The sequence below is a fragment of the Bos grunniens genome, chromosome 1, assembly GCF_055505025.1.
Source record: "Bos grunniens cultivar Pamir isolate PY7600 chromosome 1, Bosgru_T2T1.0, whole genome shotgun sequence".
NCBI classification, from domain to species: Eukaryota; Metazoa; Chordata; class Mammalia; order Artiodactyla; family Bovidae; genus Bos; species Bos grunniens.
Window position 1 is genome coordinate 427,999 of NC_141165.1, and position 18,416 is coordinate 446,414.

Below are 18,416 nucleotides of genomic sequence, written 5' to 3' on the forward strand. Positions count from 1 at the left end.
TTTTGACCTGTGATATTGGAGCAGACTCTTGAGAGTCCCTTGGACTGCAAGGAGATCCAAAAGGAGATCCGTCCTGAAGGAGATCAGTCCTGGGTGTTCATTGAAAGGACTGATGCTAAAGCTGAAACTCCAGTACTTTGGCCACTTCATGCAAAGAGTTGACTCATTGGAAGAGACTGATGCTTGGAGGGATTGGGGGCAGGAGGAGAAGGGGAAGGCAGAGGATGAGATGGCTGGATGGCAACACCAACTCGATGGAGATGAGTTTGGGTGGACTCTGGGCGTTGGTGATGGACAGGGAGGCCTGGCGTGCTGTGATTTGTGGGGTTGCAAAGAGTCGGAGATGACTGAGAGACTGAACTGAAAATACCTTTAGCAGTTGGATGAAACTGAGTATAGATTTTAAAAATATTTAATTATGCATTTAATTGAGGTGTTGTTTAGTTATGATGTGTTAGTGTGTGGAGCGCAGCAAAGTGCTTCAGCCATACACACGTCGGCTCTTTCCCACTATGTCTTATTACAGGGAATTCAGTATATTTCCCAGTGCTGTGCAGCAGGACCTTGTTGTTCGTCCATAATATATATAATATATAATTTGCATCTGCGGGTCCCAAACTCTCAATCCAGTGTTTTTTTATATTTAGAAAAGCTCTCATGGACTATAACATGGCTGAAATTATTTTCATTTTTTGATTTTTATAAAAGTTTCACTAGCCTCTTGAAAAGAAATAGAATCCAATCCTTTATCTGTTTTTACAGAGAATGAAAGTGTTTCATTTTTTATTATAAAATGTAAAATAATTGTTGAATGTAAATATCATGGAAAAAGGGAGAAAAAATAAATGTAACCCTGAAATCCCATTAACCAGAGGTCACCACACCTGATATACCAAGCATCTTTCTAAGCCCATCCACTGAGCTATTGTCTTCAGTTAAATGTGATAGTAATCTCCAGTCTTTTGGGGAAGCTGCTGTATGCATTTAAATTTTTTTACTTAAAATGATGTGTCAAGGACACAATTAATGACGACCTCTTTAAGTATACCTAATTTAAATTATTACTAAAGTTGTATTTTCTTTTATAAAATGCAAGCTGCATAGGGACTTCCTTGGCAGTCCAATGGTTAAGATTCCCAGCTTCCACTGCAAGGGGTGTGGGTTTGATCCCATCTCAGGGGGCTAAGATCCCACATGCCTCGCAGAGTGGCCAAAAAATTAAAAAAAAAAAAAATCCAGGCTACATAGAAATGTATAAAATACAAAGAAAATCTTCTAAAATCCCCAGTCACAGACGATAGTTTGATGTATGTTTTTCTTTGCCGTTCAGAGAGGAGTGTATGTGTTTATGCTTGTCTTTTCAGGTCAGTTACCAATATTATATTTTTCAGTGTTATAGAAATGTATTGTTCATCTATTTTTGTGAACACGGTTCGCTTCTTTAAGACTCAGCCCTGGTTTCTGAAGCTCTGACTCTCAGAGCCCGCCGCCCGCTGAATCGCGCCCAGCCCGCCCTCGCGCCCGCCGCGCCCGCTGGGTGTGAGACTCCCATCCCCGCATCCTCCCCAGTGACGAGCTTTGCCAATCTTTAGTTTCTGCTCAACTGAGAGACGAATTGTGACTGCGTACTATTTTGCTTCCATCATTTGGGTCACTAGTGAGACTGAATAGCTTTTTCCTTATCATTTCATAAGCTTTTGTGTGCATGCATGCTCAGCCGTGTCTGACTCTTTGCAGCTCCCTGGACTGTGGCCTGCCAGGCTGCTCTGACCAGTAACCTTCTAGCTCACCTCTGGTTTCAGTCTTGCTTTCTTATCTATAAATAGAGAACTAACACCACATCATACTTGAAAAAAATACAGTATTAGATCTTAAAGACCTCCCTGCTGGGTTCTCAGCCCTCAATCACCCTTCAAATGCCTCTGCGATTAAGTGATTATAATGAAATGTGAGGGTTGTAATGCAAATCTTAGTGAGAGCAACTCTAAAATACCAGCCTCTCGGGGCTTCCCCGGTGGTCCAGGCTAAGACTGGGGCTCCCTCTGCGGGAAGTAGGGGCGGGAACAGTAAGAGAGCGACCTCTCAGATCTAGGCGGCCAAACGCCCCGCAGCACTTCCCCTGATCTTCAGAATCTCTTTAACGTCGATGGGCCTGAATTCTGCATTTGTATGTCGTTCTCTACATCATCTTTCTACTTTCCGAGAATCTACTCAAGGAACTCTCGCTCCACCGTCTCCCAGCTCTCGTGGGAGAGTGCCTCTGTCATCTGTTGGGAGTTCCTGCGCTGTTACAGTTTCCCGCGCTGTTAGGGTTTCACTCTTTCTCCCACTGGCATATTCCTTGTTACTGAGAACATCATGTGCCTCTTGCATAAAGCTGTGTTGCTTAAGTCAGAAGTCTTCCCTTTTCTTGTCTTAGGAGAAGCAAAGAATCGGAAGTATGACCCGTCAAGTTTTCATAGATTTCACTTGTATGGGATCCCAACACCACATTTTAATGATGGACGAAATATGGCAAAAACTTTACACTGGCTTCATGAGCTACAAATGTAAGTATGTTGTGTCTTGGAACAAGTGTTAGATAAATGGCATATAGACTTAAAAAGTAATTAAATTTGTTTTTTTAAGGGGAAAGGCATTGACATGGTTCAAACATAAATATAATATAAAAAGATACACAGTGATATGTCTTCTAAACTATCCAGTTCCCCCAAGATCACCATGATACTGGTTTTTTGTTTGTCTGTTTTTGACCATGTGGCTTGCAGGGTCTTATTCCCCCACCAGGGATCGAGCCCAGGCCTCTTGCTGTGGAAGCACAGAGTTCTAACCACTGGACAGGCAGGGAATTCCTTGTGTGTGATTCTGAAGTTACTTCATGCCTTTTCAGCAGATAAGAGGACTTCCCTGGTGGCTCAGACACTAAAGCATCTGCCTACAATGCAGGAGACCCAGGTTCAATCCCTGGGTTGGGAAGATCTCCTGGAGAAGGAAGTGGCAACCCACTCCAGTATTTTTGCCTGGAGAATCCCATGGACGGAGGAGCCTGATAGGCTACAGTCCATGGGGTCGCAAAGAGTCAGACATGACTCAGCAACTTCACTTTTAGCAGATCAGAAGACATACATGCTTTTTTTTTATCTGTGGGACCCACCCTACTACGTTCCTTAAAGATCGTGGACTTCGGGTAGACTGTCTCTACAAGGACAGCGTGTAACTGACATGTCATCTATCCTTCAGCTTCCTTTAGTAGTTAGGTGGGCACCTGAGCGTCTGCCTGAACTCTTACAAACTGCGACCTGTTTACACTTGCATTCTACACTTGACTACTTTCCTAAGATATTAAAATAAGTTTCCTTAGTTTTGCGTTTCCTGTTTTATATCTAAGGCAACAAACAAAGTAAAAGCCTCTATTTCCTACTATGCTGAAAAACATCAGAGGATTGAAAATGCTGGTGTAGTGGGTTAAATAGTGGCCTTCAAAGATGTCCATGTTCTAATTCCAAGAACCTGTGATGGTTATCTTCTATGGGAAAAGGGTCCTTGTAAATGCAATTCAGTGAAAGCTCTTGAGATCATGTTGGATGATCTGTGCATGTGTGCTAAGTTGCTTTAGTCATGTCTGACTCTTTGCGTACTGCAGCCCTCCAGGCTCCTGTGTCTGTGGGATTCTCCAGGCAAGAATATCGGAGTGGGTTGCTGTGCCCTCCTCCAGGGGATCTTCCCCACCCAGGGATGGAACCTGGGTCTCCCATGTCTCCTGCACTGGCAGGCAGGTTCTTAACCACTAGCACCGCCTGGGAAGCCCTGGATGATCTGGGTGGGGCCAACACCCAGTAGCAAGTGTCCTAAAAAGGGAAAGGCTGGGGGAGACCCCACGTCCAAGGTAAGAGAAACCCAAGTAAGACGGTAGGTGCTGTGAGAGGGCATCGGAGGGCAGACACACTGAAACCATAATCACAGAAAACTAGTCAATCTGATCATATGGACCACAGCCTTGTCTAACTCAATGAAACTAAGCCATGCTGTGTGGGGCCACCCAAGATGGGTGGGTCATGGTGGAGAGATCTGACAGAAATGTGGTCCACTGGAGAAGGGAATGGTAAACCACTTCAGTATTCTTGCCTTGAGAACCCCATGAACAGTATGAAAAGGCAAAAAGATAGGACACTGAAAGAGGAACTCCCCAGGTCAGTAGGTGCCCAATATACTACTGGAGATCAGTGGAGAAATAACTCCAGAAAGAATGAAGGGATGGAGCCAAAGCAAAAACAATACCCAGTTGTGGATGTGACTGGTGATAGAAGCAAAGTCCAATGCTGTAAAGAGCAATATTGCATAGGAACCTGGAATGTCAGGTCCATGAATCAAGGCAAATTGGAAGTGGTCAGACAGGAGATGGCAAGAGTGAACGTTGACATTCTAGGAATCAGCAAACTAACGTGGACTGGAATGGGTGAATTTAACTCAGATGACAATTATATCTACTACTGTGGGCAAGAATCCCTTAGAAGAAATGGAGTAGCCATCATAGTCAACAATAGAGTCCAAAATGCAGTACTTGGATGCAATCTCAAAAGTGACAGAATGGTTTCTGCTTGTTTCCAAGGCAAACCATTCAATATCACGGTAATCCAAACCTATGCCCCAACCAGTAATGCTGAAGAAGCTGAAGTTGAACGGTTCTATGAAGACCTACAAGACCTTTTAGAACTAATACCCAAAAAAGATGTCCTTTTCATTATAGGGGACTGGAATGCAAAGGTAGGAAGTCAAGAAACACCTGGAGTAACAGGCAAATTTGGCCTTGGAGTATGGAATGAAGCAGGGCAAAGGCTAATGGAGTTTTGCCAAGAGAATGCACTGGTCATAGCAAACACCCTCTTCCAACAACACAAGAGAAGACTCTACACATGGACATCACCAGATGGTCAATACCAAAATCAGATTGATTATATTCGTTGCAGCCAAAGATGGAGAAGCTCTATACAGTCAACAAAAACAAGACAGGGAGCTGACTGTGGCTCAGACCATGAACTCCTTATTGCCAAATTCAGACTTAAATTGAAGAAAGTAGGGAAAACCACTAGACCATTCAGGTATGGCCTAAATCAAATCCCTTATGATTATACAGTGGAAGTGAGAAATAGATTTAAGGGCCTGGATCTGATAGATAGAGTGCCTGATGAACTATGGATGGAGATTCGTGACCTTGTACAGGAGACAGGGATCAAGACCATCCCCATGGAAAAGAAATGCAAAAAAGCAAAATGGCTGTCTGGGGAGGCCTTACAAATAGCTGTGAAAAGAAGAGAAGTGAAAAGCAAAGGAGAAAAGGAAAGATATAAGCATCTGAATGCAGAGTTCCAAAGAATAGCAAGGAGAGATAAGAAAGCCTTCCTCGGCGATCAGTGCAAATAAATAGAGGAAAATAACAGAATGGGAAAGACTAGAGATCGCTTCAAGAAAATTAGAGATGCCAAGGGAACATTTCATGCAAAGATGGGCTTGTTAAAGGACAGAAATAGTATGGACCTAACAGAAGCAGAAGATATTAAGAAGAGGTGGCAAGAATACACAGAAGAATTGTACTAAAAAGATCTTTATGACCAAGATAATCATGATGGTGTGATCACTCACCTAGAGCCAGACATCCTGGAATGCGAAGACAAGTGGGCCTTAGAAAGCATCACTACGAACAAAGCTAGTGGAGGTGATGGAATTCCAGTTGAGCTATTCCAAATCATGAAAGATGATGCTGTGAAAGTGCTGCACTCAATATGCCAGCAATTTTGGAAAATTCAGCAGTGGCCACAGGACTGGAAAATGTCAGTTTTCATTCCAATCCCAAAGCAAGGCAATGCCAAAGAATGCTCAAACTACTGCACAATTGCAGTCATCTCACACGCTAGTAAAGTAATGCTCAAAATTTTCCTAGCCAGGCTTCAGCAATATGTGAACCATGAACTTCCAGATGTTCAAGCTGGTTTTAGAAAAGGCAGAGGAACCAGACATCAAATTGCCAACATCCGCTGGATCATGGAAAAAGCAAGAGAGTTCCAGAAAAACATCTATTTCTGCTATATTGACTATGCCAAAGTCTTTGACTGTGTGGATCACAATAAACTGTGGAAAATTCTGAAAGAGATGGGAATACCAGACCACCTGACCTGCCTCTTGAGAAACCTGTATGCAGGTCAGGAAGCAACAGTTAGAACTGGAGACGGAACAACAGACTGGTTCCAAATAGGAAAAGAGGTATGTCAAGGCTGTATATTGTCACCCTGCTTATTTAACTTATATGCAGAGTACATCATGGGAAATGCTGGGCTGGAAGAAACACAAGCTGGAATCAAGATTGCCAGGAGAAATATCAATAACCTCAGATATGCAGATGACACCACCCTTATGGCAGCAAGTGAAGAGGAACTAAAGAGCCTCTTGATGAAAGTGAAAAAGAAGAGTGAAAAAGTTGGCTTAAAGCTCAACATTCAGAAAACGAAGATCATGGCATCTGGTCCCATCACTTCATGGGAAATAGATGGGGAAACAGTGGAAACAGTGTCAGACTTTATTTTCTGGGACTCCCAAATCACTGCAGATGGTGACTGCAGCCATGAAATTAAAAGACACTTACTCCTTGGAAGGAAAGTTATGACCAACCTGGATAGCATATTGAAAAGCAGAGACATTACTTTGCCAACGTCTGTCTAGTGAAGGCTATGGTTTTTCCTGTGGTCATGTATGGATATGAGAGTTGGACTGTAAAGAAGGCTGAGTGCCGAAGAATTGATGCTTTTGAACTGTGGTGTTGGAGAAGACTCTTGAGAGTCCCTTGAACTGCAAGGAGATCCAAAAGGCGATCCATCCTAAGGGAGATCGGTCCTTGGTGTTCACTGGAAGGATTGATGCTAAAGCTGAAACTCCAATACTTTGGCCACCTCATGCAAAGAGTTGACTCATTGGAAAAGACTCTGATGCTGGGAGGGATTGGGGGCAGGAGGAGAAGGGGACAACAGAGGATGAGATGGCTGGATGGCATCACCGACTCAATGGAGATGAGTTTGGTTGGACTCCAGGAGTTGGTGATAATCAGGGAGGCCTGGTGTGCTGTGATTCATGGGGTTGCAAAGAGTCAGAGACGACTGAGCGACTGAACTGAACTGAGGGAGATTTAAGACAGAAGAAGAGAAGACATATGGAGGAGGACCTGATGTGAAGATGGAAGAGACGGGAATGATGTGGAGTCAAGCCAACGAAGGTCAAAAAATGCTGGCGGCCTCCAGATGTTGGAGGAAGCGATGAACAGGTTCTGCCCAGAGCCTTTGGGGGGCATGTGGCCTCGCTGTCACTTTGATCTCAGAGTTCTGGCCTCTTGATCTGTGAGAGCATACGTGTCTACTGTTTTAAGCCACAAGCTTGTGGTCATTTGTTCTCGCAACCCCAGGAAATGAATATACTGGACCTGCATTCCTATACATTCAGTGGTGGGAGGGGATTTGTTTTGCCCTCTGCCCTCTGTTTAAAAAACATTTTTTTGCGTTTATAATTTTTTGACTAATTTTTAGTGGCGTATTGTCGACTTACAGTCTGTGTTAGTTTCAGGTGTACAGCAGAGTGAGTCCCTTACACATACCCCCACACGTAGATTCTTGTTTGTTTAAGATCCTTTTCTAGTAGGTCGTTGGAGAGGGCTGAGTAGAGCTCCCTGTGCTGCACGGCAGGTCCTTCTCAGTCCCCAGTTTATAGGCGGTGGTGTGTGTGTGTCAGTCCCACTTTCCCCTTGGTGACGTTCAGTTTGTTTCCTCCATCTGCTTCCCAGGTGGTGCTAGTGGTGAAGAAAGTGAAAATGAAAGTCGCTCAGTGGTGTCAGACTCTTTCCGACCCCGTGGACTATACAGTCCATGGAATTCTCCAGACCAGAGTGCTGGAGTGGGTATAGAACCTGCCTACAAATGCAGGAGACATAAGAAATGTGGGTTCGATCCCTGGATCGGGAAGATCCCCTGGAGGAGAGCATGGCAACCCACTCCAATATTCGTGCCTGGAGAATCCCACTGAAACAGGAGGCTGCAAGCTACTGTCCATGGGGTCACAGAGAGTCAGACACGACTGGAGCGACCTAGCATGCAAGCTCCATCTGTGACTCCACTTCTGTTTGGTGAGTAAGTTCATTTGTACCGAGTTTGCGAGCCTCTCTGCCCTCTTTAAAGAATACACTGCCCTCCTCCAAAGTTCCACAGGCCCCGGAGGGCATACACTTTGCCTTCCCCCAGACACCCAATCTGCCTCGCTCACTTGCTTGTCTGATAGCTGTGATGGCAGCTCCCAGTTATAGAGGCAAAGTGCTAAGTACTTTATATATGATTAATTTGATCCTACCAGCAACTCCAGGAGGTAGGTGTACTATAATTTTTAGCCTTTCCATTTTATAGATGAAGAAACTGACGTACAGAGAAGTTAAATCCTGTGCCCGAGGTCACGCAGGGAGGTGCCAGGGGTAGGGCTGAAACCAGCAGTGTCTCTCCAGAGGCTGCCCTTACCACTGCACCGAGGCTGTAGGCGCTGACTCTGTGATTGCAGGCCTGAAACTGGGATTCCCATTCTTCCACTCCCTTATTACTTAATATATGAGTTTCTGTTATTTGAATTATTCAAAGCAATAATGGTAAAGCACAAAGAGAAGAAACTCTTTCCTGGGTAGCCTTTCCCTTCTCCAGAGGATCTTCCCGAGCCACAGATCGAACCCTGGTCTCCTGCATGGCAGGCCTTTTATATCATCTGAACCACCAGGGAAGCGCGTCCATATTTTACAAAAACCATAGGAGACAGTGTTTTTTTTTTTTTTTTTTTTTAGGATATAGAAGAGCTCCTAAAACAAACATTCATTAATTTATTACTATTAAAGTGGTTAAAACATACATAAAGGGAAACATGAAAAAATTATTTAAATACTTGACTAGATCAGTTCAGTCATTTCAGTTCAGTCGCTCAGTCGTGTCTGACTCTTTGCGACCCCATGGACTGCAGCACGCCAGGCCTCCCTGTCCATCACCAACTCCCGGAGTTTACTCAAACTCATGTCCATTGAGTCAGTGATGCCATCCAACCATCTCATCCTCTGTTGTCCCCTTCTCTTCCTGCCCTCAGTCTTTCCCAGCATCAGGGTCTTTTCAGTGAGTCAGTTCTTTGCATCAGGTGGGCAAAGTATTGGAGTTCCAGCTTCAGCATCAGTCCTTCCAGTGAATATTCAGGACTGATTTCCTTTAGGATGGACTGGTTGGATCTCCTTGCAGTCCCAGGGACTTCTCCAACACCACAAGAGTCTTCTCCAACACCACAGTTCAAAAGCATCAATTTTTTGGCGCTCAGCTTTCTTTATGGTCCAACTCTCATATCCATACATGACTACTGGAAAAATGATAACTTTGGCTATATGGACCTTTGTCTATAAAGTAATGTCTCTACTTTTTAATATGCTGTCTAGGTTGGGCATAGCTTTTCTTGCAAGGAGTAAGCGTCTTTTAATTTCATGGCTGCAATCACCATCTGCAGTGATTTTATAGCCCAAGAAAATAAAGTCTCTCACTGTTTCCATTGTTTCCCCATCTATTTGTCATGAAGTGATGGGACCAGATGTCATCATCTTAGTTTTTTTAATGTTGAATTTTAAGGCAGCTTTTTCACTCTCCTCTTTGACTCTCATCAAGAGGCTCTTTAGTTCTTCTTCGCCTTCTGCCATAAGGGTGGTGTCATCTGCATATCTGAGGTTATTGATATTTCTCCCGGCAATCTTGATTCCAGCTTGTGCTTGGAGTTAAGCATATTCATTTACAGCTCATTTTTTTGTTTCTACCTTCTTCTTTTTCGTGTCATTTATTTTTAATTGAAGTTTAGAAAGAAAGAAAGTGAAATCGCTGAGTTGTGTCCGACTCTTTGCGACTTCATGGACCTGTAGCCCGCCAGGCTCCTCGGTCCATGGGATTCTCCAGGCAAGAGTACTGGAGTGGGGTGCCAGACCTTCTCCAGGGGATCTTACTGACCCAGGGATCAAGCCGGGGTCTCCGGCACTGCTGGCAGAGTCTTTACCGTCTGAGCCCCCGGGGAGCCCAGCTGAAGCATGGTTGGTTCATAGTGTTATGTTAGTCTCAGGTACTCAACAAAGGGACTCAGTGACACATAAATATGTGCGCATATAAAATATACATTCTTTCAGACTCTTTTCTATTGAAAGTTATTAGAAGGTATGGGGTATGGCTCCCTGTGCTACACAGGGCCTACAGTGTAGCATCGGGAACTATATTACCTGTTATTTATACTGGTTACCTATTTTGAATATAGTACGTAGTATGTATATGGCAATCCCCAGTTCCTCATTTATACCCCCGTTCCCCTTTGGCCACTGTTAAGCTTGTCTTCTGTGTCTGTGAGCCTATTTCTGTTTTGCTCACGTCTTAATGTGCTGTGCACTATTCAACGTACATTTGCCTTACTCTTAACTTTTAAGAGTTACTGGGGATATATACTTTTAAGGGATAAGTTCCTTCATAAAATTACCCGTATCTATATTCTGCTTATGACCTCTGGTCAGAAGAATCAGTTAAAATCTAGAAATGATAGACTCGTGTGTGTGTGTGTGTGTGAGTGGCACACAGACTTGACTGGTGAGGGAATGCGGTGAGGTGTGTCGTGATTACAGCTGTTGATTCTCTGACATGCACGGCTGCTCACAAATAGTTCCTGATTCTCCCAGCAACATGTTTTAGGCAGTGTTAGGCTGAGATGCGAGGGCTGCGTGGCTTAGAATCCTCCTTGTTGCCATCTGGCATGCTCCTATCAAGCCCTTGGAGCTGGTTTCAGATTGTTCACTTTATACGCTCAAAATATGGCCTTCAAACGGCCTTTGATTTATTCTGACTTTCCCCCATTGTTCTTTTTCTCTCTTTTGAACTAATGGGAAGTAAATAAAGAAATAAGAGATGAATTACGTTATCTTTCATCTTTTGTTTCTCCACAGTGTCGTTCTTCTGCAGAAGTTTTTTCAGCCCTGTATTTCTCCAGCACAGGAAATAGTTTTAAAAGCAAAAGGAGTTTAAGAATTTTAAGTTCACTGTTTTTAGTCTTAGCAAAACAATAGAGGTTTATTAATTTTAATGCTATTAAATAGTGGTGGTGTAATTTTACAGTTCTCAAAAGAAATTCTTACTCATTTAATCACAATGGTGGAAGTAGTGAAATTATATTACAGAAAATGAGCAAAATCAAATCAAATCACCCATAATCCTGTCACCTTAATTCAGCCTTTATTATCTTTTTCATTTATTTCTTTCTACTGTGGCTTCCTGTGTTGATTTTTGCATACCTTTTGTTTTGTTTTTGCATAACTTTAATCAGAGTGCAATTCCATTTTATATCCTGTTTTGGCTCTTAACATAAAATAATTTTATATGGCTGTGTATTCTTACTAAACAACATTTAGAATGCACACAGAGTGTGTTCTTGTTAATGTGACGTGATTAATCACCTTCCAGGACTGAACACTCAGATTCTTTTCTTTTTTTCCCCTTATAGTCAGTGAGACTACAAGCATTTTTATAAATATAATTTTTTCAGACTTTTAATTTTGTGGATTATCTCCTTATGATTGGTTTTCAGATGTGGATAAGAGGGTGAATATTTTTATGCTTTTTGAGTCATACTGCCAAAATATTTCTAAAAGAATTATCATCACTTGCTCTAGCAATCTGCAAGTGTTTTGCCATACTATTTGCCAATGTTAGATATTCTTTCTTTCTCTCTCTATATATAGATATGTATTTAAATATGTACTATGTTAAACATGATATTTTGTTGTTCTTTTTATTTCTTTTGTTACTGTAGAGTATAAGTTCTCCATATATTTGCTTACTAGTTGTAAGTTGCTTATATCCTTTGGTTATTAATTTCTTTAATGCTTACTTTTCTGTTATAAATCTTAGGAGTTATATGAATGATATTAACACTTTGGTTTTGTTTACTGAAAAATTTGTGTTACTTTTAAATCAAAATTTTGTATTCCATTACTTATCTTTACAAAGGAATATACATGATAAAAGGTTGAACACATAAAGCTTTCTTTTTAGCATATACTTTCTTTTGAAATTGGATTTAGTTTTTGATGATCCAAATGATCATGGCATTTTGCATAATGTACTCTGCATATGAGTTAAATAAGCAGGGTGGCAACATAGAGAGCCTTAACAATACACAATACTCCTTTCCCAATTTGGAACCAGTCTGTTGTTCCATATCAAGTTCTAACTGTTGCTTTTTGACCAGCATACATATTTCCCAGGAGGCAGGTGAGGTGGTCTGGTATTCCCATCGCTTTAAGAATTTTCCATAGTTTGTTGTGATCCATACAGTCAAAGGCGTTTGCATAGTCAGTTAAGCAGAAGCAAATATTTTTCTGGAACTCTCGTGCTTTTTTGATGATCCAACTGATGTTGGCAAATTGATCTCTGTTCCTCTGCCTTTTCTAAATCCAGCTTGAACATCTGGAAGTTCACGGTTCATGCACTTTTGAAGCCTGGCTGGGAGAATTTTGAGCATTAGTTTGCTAGTATTTGAGATGAGTGCAATTGTGCAGTAGCTTGAGCATTCTTTGGCATTGACTTTCTTAGGGATTGGAATGAAAACTGACCTTTTCCAGTCCTGTGGCCACTGCTGAGTTTTCCAAATTTGCTGACATATTGAGTGCAGCACTTTCACAGCATCATCTTTTAGGATTTGAAATAGCTCAGCTGGAATTTCATCACCTCCTCTAGCTTTGTTCATAGTGATGCTTCCTAAGGCCCACTTGTCTTCTCGTTCCAGGATGTCTGGCTCTAGGTGAGTGATCGCACCATCGTGATTATCTGAGTCATGAGGATCTTTTTTGTATAGTTTCTCTGTGTATTCTTGCCATCTCTTCTTAATATCTTCTTCTTCTGTTAGGTCCATACCATTTCTGTCCTTTATTGAGCCCATCTTTGCTTGAAATGTTCCCTTGCTACCTCTAATTTTCCTGAAGAGATCTCAAACACAGCTTTGGCTCCGTCTCTGGGTGCTGGTGTGCACAAGGTTTGTTGAGTCCTCCAAGTGTCTCTGTTGGGTATGGGGTTTGATTCGAAACATGATTTCACCCCTCCTACTGTCTTGCTGGGGCTTCTCATGTGCTCTTGGATGTGCGGTATCTTTTTTTGCTGGGATCCAACATTCTCCTGTCAACGGTTTTTCAGCAGTGAGTTGTAATTTTGGAGTTCTTGCAGGAGATGACTGCACGTCCTTCTACTCCGCCACACCTTTCTGCTCCTTGTTTCTGGTGAGCTGGAGTTTGCTGCTCAGGTTGGACTCAGCCCGGGTTCCGCGTCTCTGGCTGGCCAGGGAGGAGCCCGCAGAGGAGCACTGGTCTGAGCGGGCAGGTGCGGGGTCGGCGGGCACCAGGGAAGCAGGGCTCTGGGCTGGATCAGCGCCGCTGGGGAGGGCCACGCTGGGCTGAAAGTGCCGCGCCAGGAGACCGAGCTGCGCACCACCTCCGACTCGCTCTCCTTCTAAAATGACCAGTTTCACTCTCCAGAGTATGGATGAAGCCAGGCTGGATGAAGCACAAGCTGGGATCAAGATTGCTGGGAGAAATATCAGTAACCTCAGATATGCAGGTGACACCACCCTTATGGCAGAAAATGAAGAACTAAAGAACCTCTTGATGAAAGTGAAAGAGGAGAGTGAAAAAGTTGGCTTAAGACTCAACATTCAGAAAACTAAGATCATGGCATCCGGTCCCATCACTTCATGGCAGATAGATGGGGAAACAGTGAGAGACTTTAATTTTGGGAGCTCCAAAATCACTGCAGATAGTGACTGCAGCTATGAAATTAAAAGACACATGCTTCTTGGAAGAAAAGCTTGACCAACCTAGATAGCATATTAAAAAGCAGAGACATTACTTTGCCAACAAAGGTCCGTGTAGTCAAGGCTATGGTTTTTCCAGAGGTCATGTATGGATGTGAAAGTTGGACCACAAAGAAAGCTGAGTGTTGAAAAATTGATGCTTTTGAACTGTGGTGTTGGAGAAGACTCTTGAGAGTCCCTTGGACTGCAAGGAAATCCAACCAGTCCATGCTAAGGGAAATCAGTCCTGAATATTCACTGGAAGGACCGATGTTGAAGCTGAAACTCCAATACTTTGGCCACATGATGTGAAGAACTGACTCATTGGAAAAGACCCTGATGCTGGGAAAGATTGAAGGCGAGAGGAGCAGGGGTTGACAGAGGATGAGATGGGTGGATGGCATCACCGACTCCATGGAAATGAGTTTGAGCAAGCTCCGGGAGTTGGTGATGGACAGGGAAGCCTGGCATGATGCAGTCCATGGGGCTGCAAAGAGTCGGAGACGACTGCGCGACTGAAATGAGTTGCACTGACCCAAATAAAACTATGGTATTCTTCACTATATGTATATTTGGTAGCCAATAATACTTTGGGTAATACACACACCTGACAATTTTCTAATTTTATAGGAAAAGAGGAGCTAAGATTGTATCCAAGAGAGTTGATGATTTCAAAGAAAAGTTTCAACATAGACTTGGAAGAGTTTTAGATCCGTAAGTTCATGAGTAACTTAAAACTGATGATGTTTTTGGATCAAATTTACAAAGTACTCCTGTCATAAATTTTGCTTTGTGTTCTATTAGAGTCTATCAGTTGAATAAGAATCATCCTTTTGTGTTAATCAGGGAACCCTGTTAGCCTCCTAAGAGCTTGGGGTTCCAGAAAAGTACTGAGTCTCCAAAAGGGAGAGGGCATTTGGAAAAGAAAGAGGAAGAATTTTATATAAACCTTTATTTCTAGGATCTCAGAAATTTAACTTACTGTGTTACGTTTTCCTCTCCTCTCTCTCTCGAGAGAGAGTATGTTTGTATACATGCATGCTTCCATAATTCTACTTTGGGACCATGTTCTGTTTTTTCTTTTTCCATCTGGGCCTTTTCACTGAAAGCCAGTGAAAGCATTCAGCCGTTGCTAATGTGAGTTGGAGATTAGAGAAAAGATCTGTTGGAGAACTTCTGTTTGATCTTTATAGTTTGGTTATAGGAGAAAATATAGGTGATTAAAAACGTATGGAAAACATATTTTAAATTCCAGGGATGCCATGTGGTGGGAATTTTCACTAAAGAAACTTTTTTCTTTGATAGCATTGCGGAAACAATGAATGTTCCCCCAGACCACACATTTGGGGCTTGTCTCCGTCCTGAGGACTATGGTAAATATACAGTTTTTTTTTTAAAAGCAAACAGACAAAATCCTGCCCCCCCCCCCCCCACCCCACTGCCCAAATTATGCAGTGAAGTTCACCATCTCCTTCTCTCAAAGCTTCCAATTTTAAAGGCTTAAAATATTATATTAACATTAATGAGAACAATTTGTAGCACAAGAAAGAAGCAACATTGTCCTATTATATTTGAAACAGGTACAGTTTAAAGTCCTGGTAATGAATTCCTTAAGTGTAGTTAAGGCTTAGAATTTTATTTAGAATATAAATAAAGCCTATATTAAACAATCAAAAGTGAACTGAGGCAACTTTTTAATGAATTCAAATATCGTACCGGATCCTTGCACTCAAAATGTGGTTGCAGACAGGCAGTGTTGGTGTCCCCGTAAGGCTCTTAGAGGTGCAGACTCCCGGGTTCTACCCTCAGACCTCCTGGATCAGAAATGGCATTTTCACAACATTCCCAGATGAACTGTAGGGGCATTCAGGTTCCAGAAAGCACTGTACAACCACACACTGAAGAACCACTCTTCCCACCAGGCGATCAACGAAACAGTCTGTGAAGAAGTGGAAGAAACTTACCAGGGTCTTGTCTTTAGTGGTGCTAAGTGAGCTCAGTAGCAGCCTTCCCCAGGCAAAACTATTTGAAAGCTTATTACGATTGAGCTGTATATTAGTGGTTTTCAAAATATAGTTTGCAGTCTACCTGCATTAAAATCACCCATAGAGTTATAGAGTTTATTAAATATGGATTCCTGGGACCCATGCCCAGATGATTCTGATTCAGTAGGCTCTCAAGTACACACTACGGAGAAGGCAATGGCACCCCACTCCAGTACTTTTGCCTGGAAAATCCCATGGATGGAGGAGCCTGGTAGGCTGCAGTCCATGGGGTCATTAAGAGTCGAACAGGACTGAGCGAGTTCACTTTCACTTTCCACTTTCATGCATTGGAGAAGGAAATGGCAACCCGCTCCAGTGTTCTTGCCTGGAAAATCCCAGGGACGGTGGAGCCTGATGGGCTGCCGTCTATGGGGTCGCACAGAGTCAGACATGACTGAAGCGACTTAGCAGCAGCAGCAGCAGCAAGTACACTAAATTATAGGAACCTCCCAGGTGGCTGGTAAAGAACCCATGTGCCAATGCAGGAGACAGAAGAGACATGGGTTTGATCCCTGGAGGAGGGCATGGCAATCCACCCCAGTATTCTTGCCTGGAGAATCCCATGGACAGAGGAGCCTGGGGGGCTATACAGCTCATAGGGTTGCAAAGAATCAGACACGACTGAAACGACTTAGAACACGCACTGAAAGGGTGTTAGCTAAAGTCTGCTCACTAACAAGTAAAATAAATACTTATTTGCTAATGCAACATGATGTTCTAAGCATGGTGAGTCACCACAGTAGGAGATCATACTTTGTTTAGATCAACTGTTATGTGTTTAATGGATGTCTGCCCATCTTAGAGGCTCTGGTAAGGAGTGATTTAGGAAATCCATCAGTTAGTCTGAAAAACAAGTAGATAATCATGGTCAGCTGCCTACTGGAGGGCAGTTTCATGCTGGGGGTGCCCCAGCTTGCTGTCTGTTTGGTGCCTGGGGTCTTGTGCACAGTGCATTGTTTTCCAGGTATTTATAGCATGAATCAATGAATCCAACACATAGTTTATCATGCTGAGAGTGAAACACAGACAAAGTTTCTAATGCCCTCCTCCAGGGATTGAACCTGTGTCTCTTCTGTCTTCTGCATTGGCACGTGGGTTCTTTACCACTAGGGCCACCTGGGAAGTTCCTAAAATTTAGTGTACATGAGAGCCTATCGAATCAGAATTATCTGGGCATGGATCCCAGGAACCGGCATATCTAATAAACTCTATGGGTGATTTTAATGCAGTTGAGCTACGTGATAAATTGAGTGACAAGATAGTGTTATAAAATGAAAATGAAGAACACCGCCATTAATAGTTTATAAAGTATGTATGTGTCAGCAGCAGCCTTGGCAGCATACGCTGTAACTGGGAAAGAGGACTCAGTCCTCTCTGGACTTTTCACGGAGCTCACGGATGCACACAGACTAACCCTAACTGTCCCTTGTGACTGCTGTTAGGGTTAATTCACGGTGTCTGTTCTGCGGAAAGTTTCAGGGTCTGCCTGCTTCTGAGGACACGTAGGTTTTTCTACTGGATCTGGATTACTCCCTTCCTCTTGCTTGGGGAAATAAAGGCAACGACACAAAGAATGCCTCATCCCCGGGCCTGGGGTTGTTGGTTCTGTTAATGTGCCTCTGGGAAGAGGGCCCGGGCTGCGTGCAGCTCCCAGAATGCACCCGGGCAGGGGTGACTGAGGGTACACCCAGGGCAGGCGGGCAGCGGGGCATCACGGGAGCTGGTGGGGCAGGGTGCATCACGGGAGCTGGTCGAGGGCAGGGTGCATCATGGGAGCTGGTGGGGCAGGGTGCATCACGGGAGCTGGTGGGGCAGGGTGCACCACGGGAGCTGGTCGAGGGCAGGGTGCATCATGGGAGCTGGTGGGGCAGGGTGCATCACGGGAGCTGGTGGGGCAGGGTGCATCACGGGAGCTGGTCGTGGGCAGGGGGCCGCCGCGGAGCTGGCCTGGCTTCTCTCACGTCCTTGGTGTGGTGGTGAAGGCGTTAGTCTCTCCGAGGGCCAGAGCTTGTACTCCGGATTTCAGCTCTTCAGCGATGGGTCTTGAGTAGTCTTCAGTGATTTGCCATGAGCTTCATAAGTATTCTCCCAGGGCCGGGCTGGAAGAGAGTGTCAGCCTGTGTCTCACCCACAGGCTGACCATTCAATAGTTATTTTTGGATGTTAATGTAGATGGAAGGCCTCTCAAGATAAAAACAAAAAACAAAACCAACTCAACCAAGGGCCGTCTTGTGGAAAAGCCGGGGAGCAGGGCTTCCTTATACAGAACAGCCCCCAGGGGATTGACATCAGGGGAAGAAATGTGGAGGGGAAGAGCAGCCATGCTTATTTGTCAGAAATCACCCCTCACCCAACCACTTCGATTGCCTCTCCAAGAGCCTTACTCGGGTTTTGCCCACTTTAGGATGGTCTGATGGACGCTGACTCCATTTCAGATTATCTTCGTCTGAGCACTTGCCC

At 43.6% G+C, this 18,416-nt stretch overlaps 1 protein-coding gene across 10 annotated transcripts in view; it reads left to right on the top strand.

The window, feature by feature from the left end:
* Positions 1-18,416, top strand: part of EFHB (EF-hand domain family member B) — a 67,280-nt gene that overhangs the window by 28,644 nt on the left and 20,220 nt on the right. For 6 of the 10 annotated variants that reach the window (XM_086363986.1, XM_086358010.1, XM_086360591.1 and 3 more), the window contains 3 exons: positions 2,420-2,549; positions 14,542-14,625; positions 15,217-15,284. The exons of 3 other annotated variants lie outside the window; for them this stretch is intronic. In XM_086363986.1, coding sequence (XP_086220112.1) covers positions 2,420-2,549; positions 14,542-14,625; positions 15,217-15,284 — 282 coding nt within the window. The remainder of the gene's footprint in view (positions 1-2,419; positions 2,550-14,541; positions 14,626-15,216; positions 15,285-18,416) is intronic. One more of the 10 variants, XM_086358889.1, reaches the window with a different exon arrangement.